Raw genomic sequence first — 22,998 nt, 5'->3', positions numbered from 1 at the left:
GAGAATAAGCCACTGTCCAGTGTCTAAAAGCAGTTTATCTCACACCACACACCTGACTTCAGATCTATGGAGCTCTGACTTTGACATCATTTAAGACCACTAAGAACATAGTCCATTTATAAAGCCCCTATTATTGTACTGCCTTTTCTCTGTCTATCATTCATTGACGTAAGTTTCCTTTCTGTATTTATCAGGTGACGTAAATGTATTTGTTGGGCAAAGTCCAACTCTGTCTGTGCCTTCTACAAGTAGTTTAGGATATCTGATAGTAGCTGGCTGGCCATACACATTAGATGTAGAACAGCTGAACCTTCCAATCTCATCTGCATCAGCCAACCATCAAATGTGCAGAAGGGTCTTCTATCTCTCCACCGATAGCAGGATAGATAAGGATTGGGCTTCTGGATTTCAGCTACTCAAATTTGCTATTTTGGGGAAGATTTTCCATTCTATGCTATTAATATTAAAATAAATGTCATCTCTCCTGACTGTGAAAGTAAATAATTGTAAGAATTCCGGAACCTATGTTCGATATTCCTCTGTTATTCTTCATAAAAACGATGGGGGGGGGGGAGGGTTATCTATGCACTGTCTGACATTGTCCACACCCCTCGAGAATAGGAACAGCCAGCTGTCAATTTATTAAGAAATTCTAGGGTAAATAAGAGAGGAACCACATAATACAAAGTAAAACCAATGAGCGTTTCATGGATTATTATATGAAGAATACAATATTTTACTAGGAGAAGTGACTGGTCTTTTTTAACTAAGGCGACAAGTCCATAATTCCTTTTGAGTACAATGGCCACCACTGACTATCCATGAACCAGGATGACCCCTGTGTGTAGACTATTGGAGTTCCATCTAGACCATCAAGCATCTATGATGTGACAATGATCTGCACAACTGGAAATTTGTCCAATAAGATCAATGTTGTTTTTATCGCCTATGTTCATGGAAAGGAGCTTGAATGTAGTCCCTCCGGGTTGTGCCACACCACTTGTCTGGAGTTGATAGTCGGATTCAGCAGCTGGGGGGTACCAATGAGGTTGCATGAGAACATTCCTGTACATTGCATTGTGAAGGACATTAGTGCCCTGGATTGATGTTTGTGCATCATGTGTAAGGGTGAGGCCAATGTTCACCCAGAGAATCCTGCTCTCTAACAATCTCATATATAGACTCGGAGAAATACCTATGAAAATACATCTTTTTTTATCAGGAGATGAAAGGCAGAATGTATACAGGGAGGGGAGGTTAGAACCAGATGATTCCCTGTTTTACGAATAAGCAGCTTAATGCATCTTGGCACCCAGAGCCTGCCTCAGAATGCCTCGGGCTCTCTGTGAGCAGAATAGCAATTTTATTACTTTGTCATTAAACCAATTTCACAGCAGTATTGTTTGTTAATGAGCAGCGGCAAACGAGCGGAGATGTCACACACTGCAATAGCAGCGAGATTTGTGTCCCAGGCTTGGAGCAGAAAAAAATGGAAAAGGCCATAGTAATAAAAGTGGAAGAGAAAAGGAGAGAGAGGGGAAAATGCAGTTTAAGGTGGAAGGCGAAGTGTATAGGAAGCGGCGGATCTTGTGTTTATGAGGTAACTGTTCCTGTAAGGAATAAAGGTCTGTAAGGCATGCCGTTAAAGCGAGGCCCATAAAATTAAAACCAAATTAAAGTACAGCGCGGGATTACTCAGCCTAGTTAGAAGCGAAAACAATCCAACCCTTTCACTGCCATTGGCTGAAATGGACTGGGGATCGCTAGGGGTTAACGCCGCCGATTCATTAGCCACGCATCTGACCTTTAAGTTACTAAAATATTATAGTTGTTTTAATATTTCATTGCGCGCCTCTGCTCCTATTGAACTGGTGAACTATCCTATTAGACTCAGGCAGAATTTTAATAGGCCCCTGTTCATATTTACTGCTCCTTCACGACCACACATAAAGATAGGACACCCCCTCTGCAGAAATCACACAGGTGCTGGCGGCGGCTTGTCCCCGTGCTGATCAGAGCGTCCTGTGTGAGGATAGAAGAGCTGCCCACGCTGCTTGCAAAAACTCTGGCCTCTTTACAGCTATCACATATTCTTTAATTCAAGGTTAAGACCCTGCAGAGAAACCACGGCCCCCGGGACCTGGCACCATTGTCCAGCTGGTACTAAGCCAGACTAATCGATTCACTTGAATGCTTCCACCTTTATTTAATGTGCTTTCTGGATCTGCCCCTTACCATTTGTGCAGGACATTAGGAAGTGCTGACCGCTATTCAGCCCTTTAACCCCTTGTTCATGCATTGCATTTACAGGTTATTCTAATTGTCTCTCATTTACCCTGAGGATGAGCTAATATTACACTTGTGCCATCTCCTGTCCATATGGTGGTGTACATAATATAGAATAATCCTGCTATATGCTTATATGGGCCTGCAAAGTGGCTGCCTGACTCGAAGAAGATTGAGGACAGTATTGTCTTATGGTCTGAGCATCTTGGGAATGTGACCAGAAGGGTGTGAAAAATCTTGGTTATTAGAATGGTCATTGACTAAGAGAACAATGGACCTATAACATCTGGGTGTGATGGTCACCTTTAACCTGTATAAATCCATCGACATATCTATGGATGGTCTTTGGGTTGATACTAATGGTGCAGAATAATATTACATGTGCAATGTCTAAAAATATATGGGACATTTCCAATGCCCAAATTGTTGTTCAGATCATTTTGGGCCATCAGCACGCAGAGGGGCCTATTTACTTTATGCAACCCATTGGATTCTTTATTCACAGTTCTGGGGTACATTGAGCTGCTCCCCTTGAAACATTGGTGAGGGTACAGAATTCCTCCAGAATAGGTTAATATATAAGGCCCGGTTCATATCTGCATTCGGTATTCCATTTGGGGAGTCCACTTGGGGACCCCCCAAACGTAAACTTATACAAATTAAAAAGCAGTTAGATAAGAAACCATATGGACCACATAGACTATAATGGGGTCTGTGTGGTTTCTGCTCTGTGTTCGTACGAATCATGCGGAGAGAAAAGTACTTACAAGCAGCACTTTTCTCACTTTTCTCTCTGTGTGTTTCATGCGGAAACCACGCGGACTCCATTATAGCCCAAACGAAATACTGAACGCAGATGTGAACTGGGCCTAAGAGCGGGGAAGATGGGGACAGTAGAGGAACTTCAGGGACCAAGGTTGATGGAGCAAATCCTAAAATCCTTGCCTTGGGCACTAACAGAACTTGTCCCACCTCTGAAGAGACAAGTTAAAGTTTTGTGGCACAGTGTAGTTAAAGGGAATGTGTCACCAGACACATTGGGGTTTTATGTTAAACATATATTTTAAGAATTTTGGTTACTTTTTTTTTTTACAATAAAAGATAACCCCTATATAGATAACATCCCAGTGCCACCATTGCATTCACTACTGAGAATAGTTGATGTCCCAGCCTATCTACTCCCCCCTCCCTGTATAAGGCATACCTATAGGCATCTCCATTAGCCAGCTAGGATTCTTTTCTTTATGATGAGGGGCAAGTAATTACAAACCGCTATTACAGATTGCTGTCTGGTCTGTTCCAAGACTCTTTTATGGGTCTGACATTGACTTACATGGTAGCTACCTGTAGGTGGCACTAGAGAGACTGCTACCTTTCTCCTGGAGAAGAGCTAATTTGCATCTTTTTTTCCCATGAAGCATTGCCTATTAAACACCTCAATGAAAAGCAGCAGTGCCAGAGTAGAGTGATAAAAGGCAGAAAACAGGACAAGCAGAGCTAGGACTTGTTTGAAGACAGACTGTCCAGGTAAAGCTAGCAATGACCTGGCTGTATCTTCTCCACTCCCATATGCGCTGACATCCTGAACACACAGGTGTGTTTATGCCCCAGGCATGCTGGCCACAGTCCATTCCATTTACTAGAGCTGAATTAAACAGCGAGTAGTATGTTGAACAGAGAAAGAGAGAGAGCAAGCACAAGGGGGAAAACAGGAGCATCAAAGGATATGCCTGCGAGCTTTGTTAAGGCCAAGAAAAACCCTGTTTCAGTTGTCAGAGCTTGTTGATGTTGTAAAGAACGGTGCATTTTCCCTACCTCTCTCTTCCCTTCTCTCTGCAATATGTGGTTCTGCCTTAGGACAGAAAGTAAAACAGAACGGATGAACAGAGTTCCACTCCATAAATCAGCCGTTCCTCTATCCCAGATCAAAGCGCTGACATGCTCCCTTCCAGCCTACTTGTCCACTTCTGCAGCTTGATGGACAGGTAACATCTGGCCCAGAGATCTCTCCCAGAGACCTCGAAAAATATCTTCCTCACAGCTAATAAGGGCTATAGAAAGGCTGAGGACATGCACACTCACCTTCATCTCTTCAAAGCTTGCACTCTGTAATTGCTCTGTTTCCGTGGGCAGGTGTTTAGGTTTTTTTGTATTTTTTTTCAAATTTTACTTTGCTCTGTCCGTTTAAAAGAAATCTACTATCAGGTCACCCAAAATTTCAATTTCTAGTTATTTTTTAAAAGGGGGTGCTTCATATAAAGGAATAAAATACAATGAAAAAGTTCTATTCAGTCATATTAATACAGTACAAAATTTATATAAATTCTGTCTTAATTTTTACGGCCACTATTTTTGTCACCGAAACCTCTAAAATAATTCACTTTTGGCACATTTTCTATATAGATTTTGACCAATATGTCAATACAGTAACGCTCCGAAATAAGTTTCAGCCGGTCATTGTTCCAAGGCCCATCCATCAATCAGTGTCGCAGAGGGCCAGTTGTATGCAAATCAGATTGATATGCAAACTATCAGGAATGATGGAGCCAGGCCTTGCTATCTTCTCCACCACGGGTACGAATCTTATGCAAAACCCTCTATAAATGCAGCAACAAGAACCATCTGCCTCCCCAGAGCCACCTGGGAAGTGGCACCCAGGAGAAATGATAGGAATTGAAATCTAATAATACAGGTGCATAGATTACGCCTCCGATTGCCCTCAGACAGTCCCCTATTAACATAGCACTGAGGACCATTTAGAAAATCCTAAAAAACTAACACAGTCTTGTTGAGGGACTGGAGATATAACTCTTTAAATTACATTACAGACTGATTTAGGGCTTTCTATCAAAGCAGTGACACCAGTTTTTGTGTGTAATTGTATTGAAATAATGGTTTTTGGCAAGACATGACATGTATAAAGGGGCTGCGACACGTTTCCTATAAGGAGCAAGATGTCTGAATGATATAGACTGAGAAGTTCTATGGTCATATAAAGCCTATTTCCGTAATTTGGAGTATCGTGTAAATTACAATGTGCTGTTTCCCCACCCCAAAAACAAAAAATAATGCTTTAATAAACAAAAAAGTAATTTTTTTTAACATTTTAAGGCTAAGGCCCCACGGGCCATAAACGCAGTGATAATGTGCTGCGGAAAGAACCGCGGCGTGAATACATTGCAGTTCTTTCCGCAGCACTTGTAAGAGAAAGTTCACAGAGTTTTCTTCCGCGTACTTTCTCTTCCCATTATATCTACAGGAAAGCCGCCGGCGTTTCCGTAGATATAATTGACATGCTGCAATTTGCGAAGCCGCAACGGCTTTGCAAATCGCAGCGTGTCCGCGCTGCGATTTCTTCAGCAAAGTGGGCATGGGATTCACATGATTCCCATCCCCTTTGCTTGCATTGCTTTGCTGCGGGCAAATCGCGGCGTTTACGTCCCGTTGGGCCCCGGCCTAAATCCGTATATGATGTGTTTGTGTTGTGTTCTAGTTAATTGACTAGACTAGGTGTTACTGGTGGGATCTTGACAATCCTTGTGCTGCTGAAAGATGCGCCTCATTTATGAGAAGGCACATGGTGGGTCTTGCACCTGTCCTGAAATTGGGCATCTCAGGGTAAGTTCACACTGGGTTTTTTGGTCAGGAAAATCCTGACCAAAAAGATTTCAATGGTAGCCGTTCAGGTGTTTTATCCTGGAGCTGGAACAAGCCGGAAAAAGACGCAAGATGCTCATTCCTCAGGCGGTTTCTTCTCGCAATTCGGCCTGAAGACACTCCCTCCTCCAGACTAGGCCCATTCATCCGGAGTGGAGCACGTGACTGGATGCTGATGTACTGCACTGGCATTCAGTCGCGGCTACCCATCTTTTGGACCAGACCCTGAGGCGGCCTCCACCTCAGATTCCGGTACAAAAAAACCCCATGTGAACTTACCCTCATCTGATAGTAAACTGGTGCAAATAAATCTTAAATCTGAAATCTGTCAGGTGGCCCACCCACACCATGTCCCATTTCAGGAAGGTGGCGAAGTCGGTATAAAAGAGAGAGAGAAAAAAAAAATCACAATTTTTGGTGAAAGTTGAGGGTTTGGCGTACAAGGCATGATGAATTTGCCCCACTATTTCTCCTTATGGAGACTTCACCTGGTGTAGGGAGTCTTATAGTTAGTGCTCCCTGGGAGAAATTTAGCTCTCCTCCAGAAAGAAGAAAAATGTCTCCATAATGCCAGCTATAGGTAAGTCTGACCCATTACAGAGTCTGAAAACATAACTAGAGATTGTAGCTGTTAGCCAACTAGTACCCTGCTCTACTGATCAGGGGCAATATTATTATTATATAACGCCATCATATTCCACATCACTTTACAAAGCCAGTAACTGTGCCATACAGGGCTCACAATCTAAATTCGCTATCAGTTTGTTTTTGGAGTGTGGGAGAAAAACGGATGAAACCCACGCAAACATGGGGAGAACATAAAAACTGGATTTGAACCCAGGACTCCAGCACTGCAAGGCAACAGAGCTATCCATACCAAAACAGTTGTCTATAGGTGGGTGTCTCTCTCTGAGACTTTATTCTGGCTAAAAAAAAAAACCTAGACATGTTTCAAGTCTCTTTAAGGGTAAGTTCATATGTAGTTATTCGGATACGGCCTCAAAATCCTGACCAAAAAGATGGCTCCCATTGAAGTCAAAAATCGCCGTGTGAACTTACCCTAATGGGGCACACTTTAACTCACAGGATAACTACCTATAGGTGGCTTTATAGAGAGAATTTTTCTTCCTTCAGAAGAACAAAGTTCCATTAACTACAGCAAATATGGAGGTCAGTCTCTCGAGCTTCACCTTGCTTGGTGCCAACATGTTGAGTATTTGCATACATTATCCCCTGACATCAGCTTATTATATGGTATGATCATCACATGGTTGGGGCTATCTTGAATCTGTTCTTCTCAACCCCTGAGGCTTTATTTTATATAATCAAATATTCATCACTTATAAGACATAATCTACACATCTACATGAGAACGAAGAAAGAGCATCAAGCGTCACGAGTTATAGTTATCATCTGACGGTGTCTACTAGGTTTATGCTTCCTTGTAAACAAGATCCAGGAAGAAAGTGGAGAGCGCGGGCTCCATACTCCGGTAACAGGAGAGGCTTCTTGATGTTTTCTGTGTCGGCCCGATACTCAGGCACACATGGCGGAGGGCAATCAGTGGAGAGCTCCCAGTTTACTAAACATTTCTGTGTAGTATCCAAAGAAATGACCCCTGTTTGAACCTTCAACCCACCATTTAATGACTTGTTTGAAGACAGGCTTGAGTGCCGAGCTAGAGGTGTGTTGGGGGTTGGGGTCCATAATGGTTTGCAGGCCTCAGAGGGTCTTTGTTGGTGGATAAAGGGACTCTTGCTACATATCTAGATTTTCAGAGGCGCTGATATTAACTTCCTGTGCCCAGTTTGTCGTCCCTCTCACTTATAAAAGTTAAAAAACATATATATATCTGAATTTGGAAATTTGAGGAGTGGATTTTAGTGCTTTATGATAAACGCATCCAAATCCAACGTCACCATTACTCTCGGGCCAAATATGGTTCTCCATAGCTGTAGTTGACAGCTTAGTTATCATTCACTGGAGTTTCCCAGGTACAGTGACAGCGTGTATGCCCTAGAAGAGCGGCCATGTTTCTCTTCCATAGGAGGTGCGGAGCATGGACTAAGGGGGTCTGCATTATACTAGTAACTTTTATTTGTTTAACTCAAAACACAGAGGATTAATGGCAACAATTACCAGTTAAGGTAACATGAAAAATTGCAGGCACTCATTCTGGGATTACCATCTAAATTAAATCCAGCCTTAACGGCCCAGTGACTTATGGCTCTGCATGTCCTTGTCAAATGGGGAACCATTACTACCTACTTTTAGGGAAAGGGCGGAGGGAAAGTCCCCCATGTATTTAATACTAAACACATGTCGGAATAAAGGATACACACCCTGCTCCCCTCACACCCGTCTTGGTAAACAGAAATGGTGCATGCCAGCCCCCTGGGTCCAGGTTTATGCTCTGCCCTGGGCGCCTTTAACCCTTCACTGTCTAACAGCTGATAAATCTGTCATTCTCTCCTTCCACACATTCCTAATAGACCCTTTTGTTTAGCAACGGAGCCTCAAATCCCAGCTTCAGTTTCAGTCTTTGATTGGACAATCTGAAGTTTCTGTGTTGTTTCCTTACCTGAGATGGTGTTTATGAAGCGGGCCTATCTCAGTTGTGTAGTTGCCTTCTTGAGTAGGTCTTGGATCAGTGCCAATCTCAGCTTGTTGCTCATACGTTCGGATCACCTTCCATTGTCGCGGATTCATCTGCTTACAGCTAATGACAGGAGGAGGTCTGATGATGTTTTTAGAAACAAGCTGGTAGGACCGATAGGAGTCATGACTAGGAGGACTGCTCATGACCCTGGTGGTATCTGATGGCGGTATCTTTTGTGTGTGCACTTGCAATACATTACTTAGGATTCTCTTAGGTAGAAATGTGCTTTCTAAAGAAATATTCAGTGCTAACATGTGCATAGACATACTGCTCCATATCTACGCACTCCTCACTTTGTGAGGACCACTCATGACCCTGGTGGTTTTTGATGGCGTAATCTTTTATATGTGCACTTGTCATACATTACTTAGGACTCTTTTGGGTAGAAATGCACCTACTAAAGAAATATTCAGTGCTAACATGTGCATCGACCTATTGCTCCACTTCTACTCACTCCCCCACTTTGTATAAGGACTCATGACTGTGAGGACCACTCATGACCCTGGTGGCATCTGCTGAGGGTACCTCTTGTTCCTGCCCTTGCTTTGTATTACTTAGGACTATTTTAAGCAGAAATGCACCTACCAGTAAAATATTCAGTGCAAACAATATCACAATAGACAGACTGCTGCACATCTACTCGCTCCTCCTCTTTGCATAAATCTTTAACACTATATATAAGTGTTATCTGTAACATAAAATTCTAACAAACATAAGTCACACTTTTCTATAAATATAGAATACACAAACAGTCGAAAGGAGGGTGCTTTGCCGTAGAGTCAACTCTAACCAGAACGCCATATGGAGTTAGTATGTTTATGTGTCATATAAATGTGGGTTTCCTCCTGTAAATCAAAACTAGGCTCCCTATGAAATGACTCCACTTGTGCTTCTTAGGGGGAGTCAATATGGAGTGTCTTGGCACCATAAGCCCCATGCAGATAGAATCAGAAAACTAGCAACTGCAATCCTCGATTTTCCCTCCTCTTTGATCATTTTGTTAATTTCCAAAGCATAAACTGTAAGATGTTAAAATTGCTTTGTAAATCACTACCATAGTCCTTAAAGCCCTGGCAGCCTACAGTATGCCATGCTAAACATGAGCCAGCAATTGCTCAAATAATTTTTACTGGCAATGCTGTCGTGGCCATACATCAATATTTTAATATTCATTGCCAGCAAAATGTGCCAAGGTTATAAAACATTGTGTAGCTTAGGGCTACCAATCAACACCAGAAATCAACCCAAGTTGGCACTGACCTGTGTATGACCCCTAAGCTTTAAAAGTTTGGGTCAGCAGGAGGTGGTGGGTATTGGGCAGTAGGGGAGGGGGTCTTACTCCTGGAGCTCTACAGCTCTGTAAGGCTGGCAATAAAACATGAGACAGTTTAATGGATGTCTCTGCTGACCCCGCTGAAGCCACGTGAAAACAAAAAGCCTGGACCTCATTTAGGGTGGACTGGGGTGGGGAGAGGGCTTTATGCACAGAGATCAGAAAAGCATGGGGCTGGGGCTGCACGTAGCAAAATCAGAAACATCTTTACTCGGACCTCAGATAAAATTCTTGTAGAAGGAACCTAAAGAATTGTAATTTCTTACTGAGCTTTAAGTCTTTTAAAAATTTCCAAAAACACTCGTTGCCATTACTTAGGTGGCTGGTTCTCCATTTGCCGCTCCTCAGGTTTTATCCATGAAGAACTTCTAAATACAGTTCATGATGTTTTTTTTTTTTCCATTGATTCCGCCTTGATGGACATTGTGACAATTTGCACAGATTAACAAGGACATCCTCTCCTGTGTTACAGGTTCATTAATGCCAGAAGACGAATAGTCCAGCCCATGATTGACCAGTCTAATCGAGCAGGTAAGGTGCCAAGTTCTTATCTCCTGGGTGACATTGAACGGGTTAAGCTTCTGTCAGAACCTTCCAGCAGTCAAAAGGTTTATGAAACAGAGAGGGGTTCAATGGGTAGTAAATAAAATGCCACAGCAAGACATTCTGTGAGACAGTAGGGACAAGAAGAGGGGGCAATCTCACCCGCTTTAAGTCTCAGCATCCCACCATAGGGAGCAGCTAATTGGTGCTAATTGGAGATTTCCAGCATGCTCTCAATTCAATTGCATCCCCTCCTCCTCACAGACCGTTAATTGGCGCAAAGTACTGGGCCACTAAGAAACCGATTAACCCTTATCGCGCCGGAGCAGGTGCTTTCACCATGGAAGGGTTAAATTAGTCAATGCTTCTGCCCAGTGCCATCTAACAGCTCTTGGCAGTATAAGGAAGTCTTTCCCATATGCAGCCTATTGTGTGCATTCATTGACTGTCTATTCACACACAACTGGCTGGAATTGCATTATACCGCAGGCTTTTTTTAGGTGTAGACTGAGAATGTGTGTGGGGCAATTGTAAAAAGGGGGGTGGGGGGGTAACGTTCTTTTTGGAAGCTATTCCCCCATTATAAATGGCAGCCAGCAAACTCATTTAATGACCAGAGTTACAATGAAATCTGTAATGAATATACATACAATCGGAATTCTGCAAGGAATTCTATAAGATCTGATTGTATGACCGCACTTACCTCATGTGTCCGCCTTCATAAACCTTTATCTTCTGCTAGAAACTTCTGTCACTAAAAATCAGCTGAATGTACATTATTTCAATAGGGGGGAGGGGGACGCTGCTGCCAGACACCTCTGGTGCCGCTCATTTTGGGGAGGAAAAGAGCCAAAAATTGTAGAGGCTGCCAAACCTATCCGAATGGCTGGTGTCCACAGACATTAGACTGTCAGCAGGTCTTGTCGACAACAAAGGGATCCTCCAACCAAAACCTCCTATTTTCTTTTGTTTTTTACTATTATCCCTGAAATTACCTACATCATTTATACGCCATAGGTTATAAGTAATGACCATTGGCAGACAACAAATACCAGCATGTCCAAGCCGACAATGCCAAGTTGAAGGCCACATAGCTTAGAGAAAACTACAAGTTGCCAGTTTCAGTGGGTCATACGGGGACCTCATGAACATATAATGAGACATGTTGAATTTCAACATCCTATCATAAATAAGCTTACACCAGTGAGGGTCTCTTCCAGAGAGGTGCAGACCAAATATTCAAGTCTGGATTGCCCCATTATGCGGGGGAAGATAAAGCTTCCTGTCCATTCCCTGGACTGGATAAGCGTTGTAACTTATATATAAGCAGGGTATTAGCTTTCATTCCTCTGCTGATGCTCTGACTCTCAGTCCAGGACAGACTCCGCTCTACTCTATGGTCATGCTGCAGGAGTAGAGCTGAGTTGGTGACAGCTGGCACAGCAGCAGGAGGGGCGCAGGGCACAGAGACGTCAGGAACCTCACTGCACTCTACAAGTGTAAGCATAAGGGCTATGGGGATCTGCTCATATTATTCTAATGCATGGGATGTAATGGTCAGCTTTATTTTTCACTTTACTCTACACCAGGGGTAGGGAACCTTTGGTTCTCCAGCTGCTGTGAAACTACAACTCCCAGCATGCTCCATTCACTTCCATGGGAGCTCCAAGAACAGCAGAGCCAGTATGCATGCTGGGAGTTGTAGTTTTGCAACAGCTGGAGAGCTGTACGTTCTCTACCCCTGCTCTACCCCTTCCTCATGGTATTCCAAGTATATATGTGAAGGAGAAAAAGCTTATTTGGCTGAGGACCACAGAAGGTGCATGGACATCTTAAATACCCTTGCCCTTTCTCTGTTCTCAGTTTAGTGCCAATTCACCTTTGATATTGAGACAGAAATAATCTGATTGCTAAATATATGCTATCTGACAAACTCATGTCAAAGATTGTAGTCAGTATTTCTGGCAACCTGACCGCATCTATTGGTTCAAAGGTATATTGCCAAGTAGGTGAGAAGTTTGGTACAAGTCCAGCCATACAATGGCCTGTATGAGGCGCCTTAGTAATCAGATTTTTTTTTGGGGGGGGAGGAAAAATATGTGTATATTGTACTGTAATATACATATCAAAAATTAATAAATCCAGGGAATGAGTCAACTGTTTCCTTAGACCTAGTGACATTGGGTTCTATGCATGTATATCACATAGTCATGTAGAGCTGTTATTGTAGACACAAGACCTCCATGTTCTGCTTGTCATGTTTCTGTTGGTCTGAAGTATGTGTTTCAGTCCTAAAACTGGAACCTTTGCTGATATTTCGGTATATCTTCTCTTCTTTTTCCTTCTCTGTGTCCACGTTTGACCACAATCAGGTTTTCTTCTTGATCCTTCAGTGAGCCAAGGAGCAGCGTATAGTCCAGAGGGGCAGCCTATGGGAAGCTTTGTGTTGGACGGGCAGCAACATATGGGGATCCGACCTGCAGGTGAGAGATGATTTTTCTGATGATGCTAGCCTTAACTAAGGGAAGATTTATCTGACAGGTTCCTGAAAAACTATCCACAAATATGCGCAAAATACAGGAGTTTGTGCGTCCAGAAAGTCAAGATTTTGGCTTACACAAAATAAAAACATATCAATAACGTGTTGCCATCTGCTGAAGGGGTTATTCACTTTGGACAGTAAGAGTTTAATTTTTCTGCAGCGCCACCACTGGGGAGATGAAGCATTACACAGTGCCCATTCCAGCCAATGGTACTCTCTCTGTAATACAGGACGAGATGGGTCCTCCAGAGTGAAAGACTCTCTATGCTATATGAGATGTGGATCTGATCACACCTGACTCTTATTTGAGATTTCCCTACCAGGGTATATGAAGATGGGATATCTAAACTGGACGACCCCTTTAACCCTTTCTACTTGTTTGGTCATATCCCTCCTTTCATTATCCAACCAGCTCTGGAAAGATGGAATTTAATTGGTTACTGTTGCCAATGCTGAATCTTTTTCATATATGGCTAATATGTTCTTGTTACACTCATGGGTTCCATACATATAAGTATTAAGGATAGGTGCAAAATGTCAGTAAATGTGTGGATATATATGTATATTGCTCATATCAGCAAACTGTAAGTGCCTAGACTATGAGAAGAGACTAGAGTGGTGGAAGAAATCATGTAAATATATATAGGGAGAACATACAGACCTGTACAGAAGGATAATGGCGAAACACTATAGAAGGAAATAATGTAAAACAGATTTTAGACTTCAGATCCAGAGCCCATTATATATATATATATATATATATATATATATATATATATATATATATATAAAACTCTCTTTACGATGTATGTATGTGTACATCCTTGATTGTATAGCGCCCCCTATAGCATTTAGTAAGCATTCTCAGGCACCATATAACTCCATTATTCTCTGCAGCTTCAGACTTATTTCACCCATCTGAAGCAGCAGAATATAAAGTTGTTTTTTTTTATTACAAGTTTTGTTCTTTCAGGGGATTTTCTAATAATCCCAATATTATCTTCTTCTGTCTTATATTTATAATGGTCGGCTCTTATTTTATTTCAGTTTTTCTCTCTTATAACTGAGCCTTATGTATAAGACCAGACAAAAGCTATCGCACACAGTCATTGTGTAATATCGCATTGCAAGCCGTCATTGCACTCATCAGTATAACGTGCCCACGTTTTTTCTTTGTGTCAGTTTTCTATGTACATAATGCTCATGGTTATTGGATATTGAAGATGGATATTGAATGTTTTTTTCTACTCCAACATGTTTATTGCCGATCAGTTTTATATTATGGTCTCGACAATGACTATAATTTATTTTTCTGTTTGTTTTCCCTTTTACCCTACAGGACCTATGAGTGGAATGGGCATGAATATGGGCATGGATGGGCAGTGGCACTATATGTAACCAACAAGTTGCAGAGCAATCACAAACAAGGGGAAGTAAGTATCTCCAGCGTCACATATGAACCAAAAAAATGTTACTTTGGGAATGTACTTCGGACCACACAAACTAATAGGTACAAATGCCCAATATCACCAATTTTACCAGTACATTCATAGCATCTTCTCTGCTTTCAAAATTTTTTAGGAAGACAAATGTCGCTAACAAATCCTTATATAATCTGCAATGCAAATAAAAATCTACAAGACAAATTCTGTATAAAATGGTGAAAATTTTCGTACAGATTTGGCAAGATGTACAAATCCAGTTACAATTCACAACAGGGCTTGATACAAATTTCAGAATCCACATGGAAAGGTGACACAGTGTATGGAAGACATTGGATAAAACAGGGGTCAGCGACCTTCAGCACTCCAGCTGTTGTGGAACTACAACTTCCATCATGCTCCATTTTCTTCCATGGAAGTTCCAAGGACAGCAGAATAAGTATTCATGCTGGGAGTTGTAGTTTTACAACAGTCGGACTGCCGAGGGTTGCCTACCCCTGGGGTAAGGTCTCCTAGCTTGCCTGGTATTGTATTCTGCTGAAAATTTTGCTTTTTCGCATTCATCGCACTGCAACTCTGCAGCAATTCTGTTACATGTGACTTTACCTTGACAATACATGCAAGGTTTTTTTTTTATATAGATTGTGAGCCCCATATAGGAATCACAATGTACATTTTTTAAAATTTATTTCATTACATCAGTATGTTTTTGTAGTATGGGAAGAAATCCATGCAAACACGGGAGAACATATAAACTCCTTGCAGTTGTTGTTCCTGGTGGGATTCGAACCCAGGAAAGCAGCACTGCAAGGCTGCAGTGCTAACCACTGAGCCACCATGTTGCCCGGGGACATGTTTTTACAAAGCACTTATAAGGCAGATTTTGCTGCTCTCTATAAGGGAAGTATAGTCTGTGGTGAAAATCCATAGCAGCAATTGACACTCCGCAGATGCAAAAATCTGCACCGCAGGTCAATTCCCGCAGTGCACACATAAGATTTCTCATTATTTTATCAGTTTTGCTGGTAGTGATTTACAAGGTGGATTTTCCCTTGTAAAATCCGCAGCAAAAATGTCACCTATACACATGGCCTTAGGCTATATATAGATGCACCCGCCTGCAACTACAGAATCTATTCCACACATGTGAATTGGGATCACTCTGTAGGATGTGCATATTTTCAAACCACAGCCACTAAAATGTTTGCAGCAAACCTGCCACGTGAAAATATATCCTTAGGCTACATGCACAGGACCGTAGTGGTTTTACTGTCCATATTGTATCTAGAATCATGGATCCATAAAAACACTTGTACGATCCCATACAGTTGTATGGGCAAGTCTATGCAACAAATATGGACCTGCTTTATATTTTGCCTATGGTTGCTCATAGAAATAAATGGGTCTATATACTATCCATAATTCTGGCTAATATACGGAACCAACTACAATCATGTACATGACGCCTTACCCTATATGTTTAGGTATTTACATATCCCTCCCTTAAGAGTACAATGGCTGTCCTATTACATATGTATGCTACCTCGAGTTCTAGAATTGACCTTGATCTTCCAATCATGAACCGACAATGGCTGAAAATCCATGTCCTCTAGAATAATAAAACAGCAAAGTGGTTTCTATGTACTAATCTGCATGGGGGCCGGAGCCTCATTACTATACACCTGAAGGGTTGTCCTGTCTTTGTCGCCGCTGCGTCCTCGCTGTACCTGCCTCCTGAAGGTGACACTTCTTCCAGGGCATTAAATTCCTTCTGTGAAATTAAACGTGTTTGAGATTAAAAGCGGGAGATGTTGGGGCTAGTGAAATTGTCCTCGGAGTGATATAAATCTGTTAGCCTTGGATGGATGCCCAAATGATCCCATATGCATAGATGAAGAGTAGACTCTCGGTGACTTGGGATGCTCTGCTGGGGAGATCCTGCCATTTTTATCTTCCTATTTTTTTTTTTTATTTTTTTTTTACACGTTGCTCCTTCCTATCAATTGTTATACACAGAACGGGGGAAGCAGTCAATAAATTTAAAGAGAGGCACATTTAGGAGCAAGTGAATATGAAGCAATGGATTTTTCACTGAGGGCTGAATGACTGCACTTGGATTAAGAAATCCATTAGACTTTAAAGCTTCAAGTGTTTTTGACGTATTAAAAAAAAATGTGTGCGGCTGCCAGTTTCATCCCCTTGGCTGAAGGCAGCCGAGCAGACAGAATTGCATATAACATTGAAACTTCTTTGTTTAATGAGGCCGAATATAGGAAGACGTACCTTGATTAAATCATTCTGTATATGTAAATAGAGGCCAGCATTTCATAGCCCATCTCAAGGGGCCGCCGTGACATCCACTGATGGAGCCAATTTTCCTATTTCTTCCTCCTTTTTACAAATGCAGTCAGGAAACGGAAAGCAATGTACCCTATAACGGCCATAGAGAAAACATTTTCTCAGCTTGGATAATTCTTAATATAGGCCATATAATTTCTAGCCTATTTAATTACATAACATATTTTATGCTTCATGACCAATTACATTAATAGCTTAATACAGAAGAATATTATCCTCTCCTGATTTGATTATGCAGCCACACAATATGGTATATTTGGTACTTAATTATCATCATCCATTGAGTAGGCTGCCGGGCTAGAACAAACACAGGGCCAATGATGCAGCCTGGGATATTGTGTTTAGATGGCTCCGGCACTTATGTTAATAAAGAGGAGGCATGTCTGCCCGGCTCGCCATCCTCATATTACCACTTTACACTGTACGGAAACATCTGCTGGACGTCTCCGCTGCAGGTGCCTGAGGTTAAATGGAGTTGAGTGTTGTGGCCCTCTTGGGTGACACAAGAAATACATAGTCCACTGTGATAACTGCTTGCTAGCCATCTTAATCGACCAGTGCCACCCTGGTCGGTATGTGCCATCTGTGCATACTGGTACTCTATAACCTACAATACCTGAATCCACTGCACATACAGATTTGACTTATTTCTGCATACATTGCAGACTACACATTTCCAGGGGTGTAACTAGAGAGGGTGCAGATACACCCGGGCCCATAAGCAATGGCATCAGTAGTGAGATTGCAGCTTCTATCTTGCCCATAAACCAAGGAGACCCACAGATTACCCTAACCACACTAAGGTGGATTAAACTCCTTAGCTCCCGTAACCAGCACTATCAAGAATTCACTGTAGAGATGAGGTAGGGGCTGCGGACAAAAGATGCACCAGGGCCCGCGAGACTTTAGTTACGCCACTGCACATTACTATTATATACCAATATACTACACGGCATAGACAACATAAACGTGCATATTCGGTTTGGTATTGATAACCTATACTTGGGATAGGCCACCAATATCAGATCAGAGGGGGTCCAACACACAACAACCATAAAGATCAGCTATTTGAAAAGCGCAGCACCATACATTTTATAGTGGTTGTGTTTGGTATTGCAGCTCAGCCCCATTCACTTGAATGGGATGTAACTGAAAGCGCGTGACATGTGAAGTGGAAGCCGCACTTACTGGAGTGCGATCAGCTGATATGTAGAGGTTTTGGATGTTGGCCCCCACCAATCTAATATTGATAGCCTATTCTAAGAATAGGTCATTGATATTTTAGCCACAGAAAGCTCCTTTAATGACCTCATCATGTGCATCATGATGACATCGCCAACCCAGTGTATCTGACAAGAATGTACTATAATAAGGTCCCCTACATGGGCCCTATAGGTCCATATGGCTGATCAGTCCAGTTATACAATATATAAGATTCACCAGCACCAAAGCAAGTCCAAACAATTGTCTGGATCTGCCAGAAAATATCTTATATCTGGGAGCAATTTAAAGCTGGATATGGCCGAACAGATAGTGGACATCAGGGACATAGTTTAGGGTGGGTGACAGTCACACCCAAGCCCTAGTAACTCTGGGGGTCCAAAGGTCCCTCTTTCACATAGAAGAGTATTATAATTGACACATGGTGGGTGCAGACCCCATTACAGATATACAGTACATTGGAGCCATGCAACTAGACTTATTCCTCTGATGGACATTTCCATCAATAACCGTCTCTTGTAACTAAACTATAGATTTTTGGCCAATCTCTTCCTATATTGAGTGATGCAAATAATCAATAATATTTAATGAACTCTCTGTATTTCGGGACAAGAGAAACTTGTAGAGAATATATCCAAATAGGGATAGCGACTAAGAATGATTTTCTAATGTCATACCTACATGTAAGGTTACATTGGTCTGTGATCAGTGATTTCCAGATTAAGAGAGATCTATAGAATTATTTCTTATTGCTCTTACTTATATAGCGCCATCCTATTCCTATTCCGCAGCGCTTTGCAGACATTGTCAGTCAATGTCCCATGTCCCATATATCAGTATGTCCTATCAGTATGTCTTTCCAAATCCACAGGAGTTTCCTTAGGCTGGTCATACACATAACATTACTTGTTTGGCCTGACCTCCCTATACACATGCATCTTTGGCTTGGCCGTGCGTATATATATATATATATATATATATATATATATATATATATATATATATATACCTCTAGTGGTGGCGTACCTTCATTCAGAACAAAATAATTGGGCATGCTGAAATCCAACAGCCCCTCATTCATCTCCCTCAACATCTGCCATCAGTTTGGAGGCTTTCATACATGTTCGATGGTCACTCGGTCCTGCTGAAATCTGCAGATTTGGATGACATTAATCCTATGTATATAGCTATATACAGAATGTTGTTAGATTTCTAGTGAGCAGAACTAAATGTATCTGAGCTCTTTATAACTGAGATCACTTAGTCTGGCAATCCATGGTACTTCATGGTAAAAGCCCTAAGACTTTACCAAGATGATCTTCTTACACATATACATGAGATATCAGAAATTTATTAATACTGGATTTCCCCTTTAAGGATAAATATCACCTTGATGGGCTCTGAGGCCACATGTACACAAATGAATTTGGGGTGGATTTTCCCCGTGGATGTACCTGCAGATTTTATTGCATTTCTGCTACAAATCTGTATATTTTTAAGGATTTGTCAAGGATTTCATCCTATACTTGTGGATTGCAAAATTTCCATGAAAAATTTTCTGTAACGTGCACATAAGAGTTACTAAATCTTATCTACTTGGCAGATATTGTGGATTCTCCACATGTACGTCTACGCTGACCATACTCAATGGGTATATTCACCCAAAATCTCTAATGACAGGGGTGTAACTATAGGGGGTGACTCCTGGACCCTGAGGAGGCCCAGATGTCCCACTGGCACATGAAATATACCAATACTCTAAATGATACATGGCAGGTAGATGCCCCATGGCAGATTTTGCGTTGGGCCCGAGTTACACCTCTCTATACATCTCTGAAGATGTAAAGCGTCAGATCAACTACTAAAATGCAGTCACCACAAAAGACACAAGTCCTGTGAAGAAATCTGCAAAAATGTTTCAGTACACAGAATAATACCTTACAATGTAGGGCCTGGTTTTACTAAAGTAGATGTTACAATTTTTAGGTATGAGTGATACAGACACCCCCCCCCCAAAAAAAAAAAAAAATATATATATATATATATTACGTTAAATCCACACACAAAAAAAAACAGATTTACGTAAAACTTGGTTATTTGAATGTCTATATTTGTAATACAGGCCTCCTAATAATTCCATGTTCCTTCTATGTTTTCCAGGTCTGCAGTACATGCCAGGGGACTGTCTTTCTCAGGGTGGTCCTACGAGTATCAGTTTGGTACAACCAGCTCACACTTTTCCCCAGTTGGCATCACACCCTTCCTCAAGACATGGACCACCAGTGCCCTACATCTACCATCAGCCATCATCACACATGGAGAATTTGCTTTCCTAGGGATGGCCATGTCTGCACAACCACCCCCCATCACTCGAAACAACCCCAACTTTTGGAGTCTCATCCTGTCCAGGAATCCCCATCACTTATAAGGAACCTCAAGGGAAAAAAAAGATAATATTTTAAGACTATTGAACTTTGGTCAGTTTTGAAATTCCAGACAGCTGTGATTTTTTTAAATTTTGTCAATTTTTTTTTTTCATCGACAACAAAGGACCAATGAAACAAGACATAAATGTGAAGTCATGGGTTCACTTTAACACCCATTAAAAAAAAAAAAAAAGTCCCCTCTGGAAGCAGAAAGACTCAGAGATATAACTACTGTAGGATAAATCATAGGAACTAAGTTAACTTGTACATTTCTGTTGATTTAAATAGTTTTAGAAGAGACAAAAAAAGAGATATCCTTGTTTTTCCACACTATGTGTGTTGTTCCCAAATGAATGACTTGGCTCAGCCAGAACCCCCCCTGTCCATGGAAAGCTACAGATTATTTTTACCTGTGACCAGCGAAGAACAAGGCCAAGACCTGGACTAGAAGCATGGTGGTGACAAATGTCTGTGCTCCTGTCCCTCAGCACTACAGGACTATATGGATTGGGGCAGAGATACAGACATGACATGGACAAATGGAGACACCAACCTAGATGTGGACATATGGAAAAGGGGGGACTTCCTGCAATCTGGTCTTTGCACCAAATGACAGACTGAACTTAATTGTAAAACTCAAAGATTGAAGCGTGAGTGAGCGTGCGGCCGTGAGCGTGCAAGTGTGAGTGCGAGCAGAAGAGGAGTGCGAGTGAGTGCGAGGAAGGAAGACAATACTGTAACAAAATTTGTTCAGAGTTCGTTCTATTAATGTTTCATGTTAGATATTCTATGTGTTACCTCAATTGAAAAAAAAAGAATGTTCTCCTAGTAAAACCTGCTGTGGGATTGGTATTGTATGTCCATGGATAATTTCTTTCTCAGCACGTGTTCCTCATTAGAGAAAAATGCTGTTACCTTTAAGCTTTGTCAAATTTACATTAAAATACTTGTATGAGGACTGTGAGTTTATGTTTAAAGAAAAAAGGTGTTACAAAAATGCGGTAATAAATATTTCATTTTGAATTTTTTCCGGGGTTTCTGTGTGGATTTAGTTTCGTGTTAGATGATGTCATCCAAATATAATACCCAATATATATATATATATATATATATATATATATATATATATATATATAACTGCTTGGAATAAACCCACACTTTTTCTAAATGCTGGAGTGCTGCCATTGTTTCCACTTCATATATATATATATATATATATATATATATATATATATATATATATATATATATATTATTGTATATATTTTACTTTGTGTATATATATATATATATATATATATATATGTATATATATATATATACATATATTAATTAATCATATATGTATATATTAATCATATTATATATATATATATATATATATATATATATATATATATATTTCTAAATATATATTAAATATTTATATATATATATATATTATAAAAAAATATATAAATCTATATGTATAAATATATATTATATCTATATGTGTAAATATTATAGACATGACAGAATACACTATATACTTCTCAGGATAAACAAAGCAATTGCTAAACACCCCCAGCAATATGTACATATACACACCCTGTATTCATCCCTACCAATACTTTACTTATTACATTTTGATATATTTTTATTACTCATAATAAATCATTTGATTTTTTTTCTATATTTTAATTACCTTTGAAATTTATTACTGCTCATTTTTTAATTATTTTTTTTAATCACAATATTAAATCCTGATTTCATTATTTTTTTTGTTATATTTGTTTTCTTAAATTGACTTGAAGCCTTGTGGGTGGGAATAACATGTCTGAGCCTATAGAATGTATAGTGTGTATTTCTTTAGATTGTATATTTTTATTTGATTTTCTTTTTCAGGACCATTTAGTATTTTTAGCATTATTGTTGTTTTTCATATTAGAGCATCACATTAATATTCAGATTTTATCCTATAGGATTTAGGGCTGAAATTCCTAACGTCAGTCGCATCCTATAGGGCGCACCGTTAAACTCCAGTTCATACACAACAAACGAATATTCTGTGCGGCTTTGATATCGTTTGGGAAGAAAAAGAAATTAGATTGATCTGGATGAAATGAAACGAAGGGTGCGGTAAATGATGCTGGTGCGGCTTCTGTAGCGCTCATGTGTGACCGAGGGCGCTAATGTCACCCCTGCCTGGCAGTGAAGAGGTTAATGGAAAGGGGGTCGCTGGAGCAGCTGTTCTGGGAGGGGGGGGGGTCTAGTGATGGGACATTCATTCTCTGCTAAAGAATTTCACACACTCAACAGAATTCACCGCGAATAATATCATTGTCGGTGCAAGTCACCGGCTCCTAAGTTACCGCAGCCCGCAGTGTGTGAATACATTAGTACATAGGGCAGGGGCGATGGGTAATGTTGTGTCCAGGAAGGAGAGGCTAAAAGAGATTTCCTAATTGCACAAATCGCAGCAAATCGTTACGATTTAAAAATAAAAATCGCTGTTAAATTGCCATTATTTGTAATTAAACGACTATTCGCTT

The 22,998-nt window shown here is 40.8% G+C and overlaps 1 protein-coding gene across 9 annotated transcripts in view; it reads left to right on the top strand.

The window, feature by feature from the left end:
• The window catches only part of MEIS2 (Meis homeobox 2), a 124,307-nt gene extending 102,812 nt beyond the window's left edge, over positions 1-21,495 (top strand). For 4 of the 9 annotated variants that reach the window (XM_075282928.1, XM_075282929.1, XM_075282924.1 and 1 more), the window contains exons 10-13: positions 10,408-10,466; positions 12,851-12,961; positions 14,360-14,453; positions 20,202-20,340. In XM_075282928.1, the coding sequence (XP_075139029.1) occupies positions 10,408-10,466; positions 12,851-12,961; positions 14,360-14,418 (229 nt within the window). In that variant the 3' untranslated portion in view covers positions 14,419-14,453; positions 20,202-20,340. Of the gene's footprint in view, positions 1-10,407; positions 10,467-12,850; positions 12,962-14,359; positions 14,454-20,201 lie in introns of all 9 variants that reach the window. The other 5 variants (XM_075282930.1, XM_075282931.1, XM_075282927.1 and 2 more) reach the window with 3 other exon arrangements.
• Positions 21,496-22,998: the final 1,503 nt, after the last annotated feature.

This window comes from Leptodactylus fuscus, chromosome 7, assembly GCF_031893055.1.
Source record: "Leptodactylus fuscus isolate aLepFus1 chromosome 7, aLepFus1.hap2, whole genome shotgun sequence".
NCBI classification, from domain to species: domain Eukaryota; kingdom Metazoa; phylum Chordata; class Amphibia; order Anura; family Leptodactylidae; genus Leptodactylus; species Leptodactylus fuscus.
Note: the sequence above shows the minus strand (reverse complement) of the source record. Positions and strands in the feature narration are given on the sequence as shown.